The 9,383-nt window shown below is 47.4% G+C and overlaps 1 protein-coding gene across 1 annotated transcript; it reads right to left on the reverse strand.

Annotated features, from left to right (window-relative positions):
* Positions 1-172: 172 nt before the first annotated feature.
* Positions 173-3,155, reverse strand: LOC119333810 (zinc finger MYM-type protein 1-like). Its single transcript, XM_037606572.1, has 5 exons — positions 2,982-3,155; positions 2,028-2,857; positions 1,606-1,936; positions 362-1,506; positions 173-248 (listed from the first exon to the last, which is right to left on the reverse strand). Exons 1-5 carry the CDS (start codon positions 3,153-3,155, stop codon positions 173-175), a joined length of 2,556 nt encoding a protein of 851 aa, XP_037462469.1.
* Between the last annotated feature and the right edge of the window lie 6,228 nt (positions 3,156-9,383).

Here is a 9,383-nt window from a genome sequence, read left to right on the forward strand (position 1 = left end):
CAGTGGCGGACCCAGGAATTGAAGTTAGCCGGGGCGAACATTTAATGTTTAAATTTTTTTCACTACAAATGCAGCTATATTCAACCAGAACTCATAGCATTCAACAGCAAAAGGATGAAAAGACTATTTAAAACTAGTACACTGTTAAAAGTCGCCGAGGCCGCCTGACTGCTCACATGGACTCTTGCCGCTTGAAATGCTCAGTTATGCCACAATATGATCCCATAATTCCAATTTCCAAATGAGACCTACAAAATAAAGAATGCATTAGCACAAGTGTGATGAGAGTTGTATATTTTGATATAGACACACATCTGATGGTAACTGGGTGGTAGTATACCTTTAAGACGTAATTGCATACTGAACACGAGGTTGTGGAGGTAGATGACCTCGACGGTTCTTCAAGGCATGAAAATGAACCATAATCTCTTTATCACTAATTTTAGCAAATATCTCGCGCTCAACAAAGCAAACCATCAAATCATTAAGCCAATCATCACCCATCTTGTTTCGAAGATCAGTCTTTATAATATTCATGGCTGAGAAAACCCTCTCAACTGATGCAGTTGCCACCGGTAATGTCAATGCAAGTCTGATGAGCCGATAAACCAATGGGAATACCAGATGTTGTCTACTCTGAACCAACTTGAGAGCAAGAGAACTCAAACTATCGCAAGCCAAGAATTCAGTACTTCTTTTCATCACATCAATATATATGTTGAGTTGATCAGTCAACAGATAGAGCTCTTGTGAAGAGAAATCAATTGAGTAAATATTTGCAAGCTCAACTAGCTTATCATGATCAAAGTTGCTAAATGAGTCTCTAGGATCAAGGCAAGCAATGCACTTCAACAAGCGTGTAGAAGTTTCACTAAATCGATTATTCATCTCAACTATGTTTCTATCCAACACCTCATTGAATATAGTTACCTTGTAATGATGGAGACAAGTAACCATTTTGCGTGATCTTCTTGGGTAACCCCTTGCTGAAATGTTATCATCCATATTGGGCACTATTATATTTCTTGCAGCACAAAAGTTAGTAGTAGATATTAAGAGAGGCTCCCATCCATCATCTCTCAACTTTTGTAATAGACTTTTCACTGACACAATCATATTCATAGCACAGACTATATTCTGATCTTTTTGTTGCAATGCTTGTGACAAATCATTGGTTAAACCAAGCACTCGAAGCATCAAATGCAAGATAAGAACAAATTCAAATGTTTCCATGTTTATCATAAAGCCAGAAGCCAAACCTCTATCATCAGCATCTGCTCCATCAAGAGAAATACCATGTAGCACTTCAACCACGGAATCCCACATTTGATATATCCGGATTAGAGTCTTGTGGTGTGACCCCCATCGTGTATCACCGGGTCTTGCTAAACTTGTCTCTTGATGCTCGCCTTTTCCTGACAAAATCTCCCCATGCTCTAACTGTAAAACCAGGTTGTCATGATGCTTCTGCAACAATGCATCTTTTCTTTTACACGAGGCACTTACCTACAAGAAAAGAGTAAGTGCATTAGAATTTTATAATGGCTAGATATATACTATTTGGATTTGCAAATCCATAAGCTATAAGAAATAAGAAGTACTAACCATGTTGACAATCTTATTTGTATGTCCAAAGAAATCACTAACAGCTAGGACTCCCTTGACAACAGCAACAACTACCAATTGAAGTTGGTGGGCAAAACAATGCACATAAAAAGCATATGGATTGACATCTAGCACCAATTTCTTCAAACCATTAAATTCTCCACGCATATTTGAGGCCCCATCATATCCTTGTCCTCTCAATCTAGACATGGATAAATTATGTTTAACAAACATTGCGTCCAAAGATCTTTTCAAAGAAGCGGATGTAGTATCAAGAACATGTTTAACACCAAGCAATCTTTCCAAAGACTCCCCTTTTTGGTTCGCGAACCTTCAAGCAAAACAAACTATAAAATTAGAACAAGCATGTGAGGGTAGAGTAGGTACATTCAGAATTAGAACAATCATGACAAATAACTAACCTCACAATCACAGCCATTTGCTCTCTAACCGATACATCACGAGACTCATCAACAAGTAGAGAGAAATTACTATCACCAAGCTCAGTCATTATCACTTTTGTAGTCACTTCGGCACATGCTTGTACTATTTGTTTTTGGATTTTATGACAAGTCAATTGATGATTGCCAGGAGCATTTTTATGGACCACATCGGCTACATCTTTGCATCTTTCTGCATACCAATCCAACATCTCAAGGAAATTACCCTTGTTCATGGAAGTGGTAGTCTCATCGTGCCCACGAAAAGCTAGGCCTTGAGAGACAAGAAACCTTACCACACCTACAACAGCCCTCAAACGCTCTTCATATTCAATATGTGATTTCTCAGTATGAGAAGTCATTGCATATGACACACTTTGCTTTTGGTTTTTGAAATCTTCACACCGTCTTCTAGCATTGTTGTGAGCGCTGTTTGGTCCACCTACATGAGCATTGAATATTTCCACTACCTTCTTCCAATTTTTGAACCCTTTCTTAGTGAAGACATCATGGCCAAACTTGTCACCAATGCTTGGAGGCTTGAAAAGAAAACAATGGAAACAATAGGCAGATTTTGTCTCTTTACTATACTCTAGCCAATCATAATCTTTATACCATGCTTCTTTGAAGTTCCGCCAATCTTTCCCAAAAAGAGTCCGAGGAAAATCATGACCATACAAATGTCCAACACCTTTCGACAAATATGCCCTTCTCATTTCATCTCTAATTTCTGGAGTTGCATACTCTTCAATTTGCTTACGTGTGCCAGGATCAGGATCCACATCAGCTAAATTAAATGCCGGAGGAATGCCCTACAACATCAAATGGCACCATATCAAAACCGAGTGTCCTGTTACTGCTATCTGCTATTCAACATTCCAAGTTTCCAACTAACATATCAAAGGAAGCGGATACAAGAAGACTAGAAGAGGATACCTGCCGGTCGTCGGAGTCATGTGGTCGCTCTCGCTTCCGTTTGGCTCTGGCCGCCGAAGCTGCTGCCTCTGCCACAGCTGCCGCATCTTTGACAGCAGCAGCCTCAGCCTCAGCTTCTTCGAGTTCGACAGCAGCAGCTATGCCTATCCAATCCACCTCTTCGCCGGAGTCCATCTCTTCGCCGAAATCAATCACCGGCACAGCCCCCACTGCCGCCCCTCGCCGCTAGCCCGACCTCCAGGCTCCAGCACCAGCACCGGTCCACACAGCTGCAGTATCGGCCCCCTCCCTCGCCGATGCAGGAGCGAGAAGATGAAGGAGCCGCCCCTCGCGCCCGGGAACCCCTGGCCTCTGGGCTCTGGCGGCGGCGCAACACCGCAGCAGCAAGCAGTAGGTCGTCTAGGTCGTGCAGAGGGAGGGGAACGGTGGATTGGATTTCTGGATCGAGGACTAGTCAGCAGATCTAACAGACGTTTATTTTGGGCCTGTAGAAAATAGCCCAGTCCACCGGCGGACCGGCCCACATCTCTCTGCTTTCCTCTTATCCCTTCGCTCGCTGGCTGCCGCACGAACAGAGACGCCGCACCCACTGGTTTTCTCCGCCGCCGGAGGAAGATAGGTAGGTAGGGGTCGATCCTCCGCCGCCGGCGACCCGGGGCGGCCGCGCCAGCTCGCCCCAATGGTGGGTCCGCCACTGGCCATGCACACGCCAAGCCTGACGAGCAACTCCGGGGCAAAATCGAACCTGCATCATAGGATGGTAGCCACGGTCGAGTGGGGCGCAGAGACTACGGTGCTCGAGGTGAGCGCGTTGGATGCAGCCGTACTGGATATGCGTACAGTGCAAGGAACACAGGGTGGCGCTGCACCTGTAGCCTCAGTTGTTTCTTCGTTGGATCCATCATGGATCGGGTTACACTCTCACAATGATATGGGAACAAGCATAAACACGGATGGAGCCTTGGCAAGGGAGATGGCTATCCAAGGCCGCTAGAGTGATTCTGATGAATTCCTCCTTTATTAGCCTCCTAATGTATCTCATGGGATTCTATAATTTACATGAATCCCTCCATCAGGAGGTAACCAAAATCCTCTCCCGGTTTTTCTAGGCCGGCTTGAATAATAAACAGAAATACCACATGGTGAAGTGGTCTGAAATCTGTAAGCCTAAGGACCAGGGTGGTCTTGGGGTCATCTCATCCAAGCGGATGAATATCGCCCTCCTCTCGAAATGGCTCTGGCGGATCCAGACTGAGGAGGGAGGCCTTTGGCTGGAGATTATTCGCGCTAAGTACCTTCGTGGTCAACCTTTGGCCTTTGCCTCTAGGTCAGGCGGGTCCCAGTTCTGGCAGTCGGTGATTAGTCTGATGCCTGTACTACGCATTGGGACCGCGATCTTTGTAGGGTCCAGCGCTGGCACCCTCTTTTGGCTAGATCGATGGGCAGGGCCCCGCTCATTTGCGGTGCGCTTCCCTTCATTATTCTCGATCTGCACCCGCCCACTCTTATCGGTTGCAGTTACCCTAGTAGACTTAGGGGTCGTTACCTTCCGCCATACCTTTGGGGTGGCGGAACGCGAACAATGGGACGAGCTAGTCGCATGTATTGCACTCCGCTCTCCTTCTCCCGAGCCAGACACGCTATCTTGGCATCTTGAGCCGAATGGCCGCTTCTCAACTAGGTCCCTTTATCAGGCAATTATACCCACTCCGGGACCGGCGGAATTATCCGTTCTTTGGGAAATCAAACTTCCCCTGAAGATCCGCATCTTCCTTTGGCAGTGGGTTCGAGGCCGATTACCCTCGGGCACGGAGGTCCGCAAGCGTAATGGCCCTGGGGATGGCCTTTGCCCCCTCTGTTTGGTCCCGGAAGATTGCAACCACATTTTCTTCTGTTGCCCTGCAGCTCAATTCCTATGGAGTTGCTTCCGGGAGGTCGTGGGTGGCAACTGGTGCCACGATAACCTCCCGGACTTGTTTGGGGAGGCATTTAGCCTCCCTGGCCGCCGGAAAGCCGCCACTTGGGTGGCTTTGGGGACCCTTGCTTGGACCCTGTGGTGCTCCCGCAATAAGCTTGTCATTGAGTGTGTGATCCCCAACCGTGCGACTGACGCTATGTTTAAAATGTGTGGCCTCTTACAGCTCTGGAGACTGCTTAGCAAGCGGCGCGATCAGGAAATCCTTGACTACATCAGCGCAGGCCTTCGATCTTCGGCAGCAGCCCTCTCGCCAGCGCCACCTCCACCGCCACCCCCACCCGAGCCGGATTAGGTTTCCTTTTCTGTCTTCTTCTTTTTTGGGGCTTGTTCCGCTGTGCCCCCAGCATGACTTGTTGACTTGATCGGTTCATGTACTCTTACGTTGGATGCTTGGTCGTTGGCTTTATAATATAAAGCGGGGGAAACCCTTTTTCAAAACAAGCATAAACAAAAGATAGTATCTTTATTTGTGCCCCTTTTCGAAAAATCTGTGCAAACAATAAAAAGGGGAAGTCTAAACTAAACTACAGCTGCCGCAAAAGGCTAACATCAGAAAAGGATTTTATAGGACATCAAAATGAGGGTCATTTCCAAGGATGAGGGTCATCTTTACATCCCTTTCGAAGTAGGGGTTGTCGGTTACATCTCTCACTTTCAGCCATCACAATGAAAAATGTGCTAACCATGGATGCATTTTGCTGTGGGAAGTTAATTATGGGAAGGCACTCTCATCTTTTAACCTCAGCGATTAGTCTAAAGATTCCCTGTGACGTTATACCTTTCTTTTGGGTTTGATACGAGACAAATTAGTCATTGGATGCATGAGCATGCTTGGGACTAAGAATACAGTTCTACAGGGGAAGGGATATGCAAATTAAAATACAGTTCTACAGGGGAAGGGATATGCAAATTAAAGGTGCTGAAGTGATTGGTAAAGAGACCTCATCCATCCAATTACAACATCACTGGAAAGAAAAAGGCAGCTCCAGTTCAGGAACAAAAGAGAACACGTACGTCTATGGCGGTCAGCGCATTCTTTTTTGTATGACGACAAGTGTGCTGGGATGACCACGGCCGTGATGGCGTGGTCGAACACCTGTCCCTTTTTTGTGTGTTGGCGTGTGCGCCGGTCGCTGGCAAGTGCGCCAGATGAACTGTGTGGTATTTTTTTTCTGAAGCTGGCATTGTATGCCGGCGCCGGCATGGTGCCGGCATGAACTTCGGGTGACGACATGGATGACTGGTGGTAAGTGTGTCGGTTATACACATGACGTGGATGAGTGTACATCCGAGCAAAACAAGACAGCAGCTGTGTCCATCATTATTCAGGCTGTGTGACTGATGACATATTTTTTTGAGAGAGATTTCAGTTGGTTGTGACGTCGCCGTCCTTCATAGCTTTCGCGGAGGTGCAGATTCAATAAGCCCGCAGCAGGCAGCAGCTGTTCCATGGAATGCAACATTCATTAGACACGCCATGGAAAGGTCAAAGTTGGCGAGGACAAGTGTTCTTAATCCCCAACTGGTTGGGTGCTTATTGACTGTCGTTGACGTGTTGGGGCCCCAGCAAGGGCCGGTCCACAGATAAACGGGGCCCAGGGGCAAGACAAGAACATGGGGCCCTTTTTGACACACAAAAACTCATTTTATTTATTTATTTTTAAAATTAGAAGCAAAGTAAATATCCAGTACATAGTGTAGATTGATGGAACAATATAGCTCCAGAACAGTTCAATTTTCGTATTTGTTATAATGGAGATATATTTTTTTCTACAAAACAAAACAAACAATGAATGATTGTTGTTCATTGACATGCAGTATTTCTGAGTTTGGTGAATGAGCTAGGTTTTTTAATTGTTTACTACAACTATTATCACCCTCGTTGGTATCATCAGCATCAGCATAAATATTGTCATTTTTTGCTCTTCAATATTTACTACAGTCAAGTGCAAAGAATTACTACTTTTGGAAAACTTAGCCATTACCCGCCAAAAAAAGGAAAACTAAGCAATTGATCCTTTCTGAGATTCTACCTGTTCATCTATCCATTTTTCTCCCTTCCTTTAATCACTACCAAGACAAATACTCACTCTATAAATTAACATAAGAGCATTTAGATCACTAAAGTAGTGATCTAAACGCTCTTATATTAGTTTACGGAGGGAGTACTTTCTTGGAGACATGTCACTAAATAAGCTGCATAAAAAGCGTTAATACAGGAGCAGAAGAACCTGGAAACGGATTAGTGCGGATGTAGGTGGCTTGATCCACAGGCCGCAGCAGCCAGAATTAGCATGAATAAGACGACACCACCATGAAGTGAATAAAATTTACCTTTTCTCTTCTAATCTCCTACCTGAGTACTCTCTCATATATGGATCCAATGAAGAGCAAAACAATGTGCAACGTGGAATCGTGACTGCCGGAGGGTAGGGCTAATTACCAGTGAATCTTTGAATCGAGGAACGAGGTTACGGGAAGCAAGAACACATACCATCTTGATCTCTCCAACTCTAGTTGATGGGGAGTGACCAGATTGTTGAGAAAGGAAGGAGAGGACCATTGGGGAGTGAATTCGCGCCCTAGGTATCACGGCCGTGTCCTTATAATCGGAGAGGCATCAGGCATGCGAGGGGCGGCGATGTTCAGGAGTTGGGATTTGGGGAACGAAGCAGTCACGGAGCTGAAGAGACGAGAGCGATGATGGTCCAGTGCGAACAGACCTGACTTTTGCCTGGTGGGTTTTCCATAGCACGACTCCTTGGGCCTTCATTATTTTTCCCTTGTGCTTTCCTTGGCCCATTCTACTTACTAGAGAAGGAATACCTGGGCCGGGGCCCAGGGCGGGCGCCCCGTTTGCCCGGCCTATGGGCCGGCCCTGGCCCAAGCCTTTGCTGTTGGGTGTTGTTGAGCTATGTTCACAATTTGAACTTCGATGGAATTTTATTCCTGAATCCCTAAATTGAGATTCCAGCTATGAATTTCCTTCACGGATTAGCAATGCTAGCCAAAGCATTAGCAACAACTATGAATTTTATTTCTATGTCATTTGAGAAATAGTTATTTTGAACTAAACTAGTTGCCATCATGTCTATGCAACTTCTCAGGCACGATACCTGACAACGCAAATAGTAAGAACACTCTTGCATCCCTGGTGATCCTTGCCTATTGAGAGATTTGAAACAAGCAAAATGCTAGAGTTTTTTGGAACGAAGGCTCAAGAAGAGCCCGGCTTTGAATTAACAAAGCCATCAGCCGGTCAGGATTACAAACTCGAAACCAGCATAAGAAAACGTAAAAACGACAAGGTACAAAGGCGCTGGAAAGCAGGTCACAAGCCTCACACACACCAAGCTAAAATGATCCTACACGGAGACACGCAGCTCGGAGATGTGTAGGTCCTCAGTCGCGAATAGGACACCAGGGAAGGATAATGTCAGCACAGGAGCAGCACTTCCGACGGCGAGGAAGGGCCTGCCGTCGCCAAATCACCAGCGGCCCCGACATGCCATGTCCTCCCAGCTCCACTACCAAAGAAGGCCCCTGCCTCCTCGCCTGGCTCGAAGGCACCGAACCGTTGACAGTGTAGAAGTTCACCCTAGAACCTTGGAGGAAGGACACCAGCAGGCTGCAACTGGAAAGGAACTGAGCTCACCCGACTAGCCACTGGGTGCTCACCTGGAGCAGAGCATCACCAAAACCCACGTACTGGACACGGAAGAGAAAGAGATGCCGGAATGGACGGAGAAGAGCAATAGCAAGTGTCCCAGGAAGGCATTGAGAACCTAAGGCCTTGACTGAAAACGGAGCTTTAGCTCTCACGGAACACTGAGATGAGCCACCGGAGGGGAACCCGCTCCCCTCTCGCGCTGGAAGGCAAGGCACACCTCCTCTGCCATGAGAGCTCCTGAATGCAAGGAGCCACAGAGAATCTCACCACAGACATAGGGCGCCCGCTACCACCGCCGCTGCACACCCACCACATCGCCGAGAAGCCCAAAGTCCACCTAGCTCCCAAAAACGGCGCCTTCAGGAAGGACGCGACGCCAAGAGCGCCGCCGCCGCCCAACAGAGTTGTGGTTTTCACCTGGGAGGCTAGAGGGAAAGGGGGACGGCGGATCTGACCTGAACGGCGCCTCCAAGGAGGGGAACGACGCCCTCGAGCGTCGCCGCCGCCAAAACTGGCAAGGCGGGCTTGGGATTTCTCGCGGTCTTCGAATCCCCGCCTCCCTTACCCCAACGACGCTAGATCTGGTGGCTCGCAAGGAAGCAGGCCAGATCTGGCCGGGGTGGAGCTCGTCGAACAGGGGAGGCAGGGCGGCCAGTTCTAGCGCTGCCGACAACCACATCGGCCGCAGCACCAAGGCACTCGTCGTCCGGTTCACCCGCCATTCACACGGCCAGGATCGCCGGCCCACGCCCGC

This window comes from Triticum dicoccoides, chromosome 7A, assembly GCF_002162155.2.
Source record: "Triticum dicoccoides isolate Atlit2015 ecotype Zavitan chromosome 7A, WEW_v2.0, whole genome shotgun sequence".
Classification (NCBI taxonomy): Eukaryota; Viridiplantae; Streptophyta; class Magnoliopsida; order Poales; family Poaceae; genus Triticum; species Triticum dicoccoides.

Coding starts and splice junctions, on each gene's coding strand:
- LOC119333810 (XM_037606572.1), bottom strand. CDS start 3,155: ATGGACTCCGGCGAAGAGGTGGATTGGATAGGCATAGCTGCTGCTGTC. Junction 2,858..2,981: donor ATGACTCCGACGACCGGCAG/GTATCCTCTTCT, acceptor TTGATGTTGTAG/GGCATTCCTCCGGCATTTAA. Junction 249..361: donor CCTCCACAACCTCGTGTTCA/GTATGCAATTAC, acceptor TTTATTTTGTAG/GTCTCATTTGGAAATTGGAA.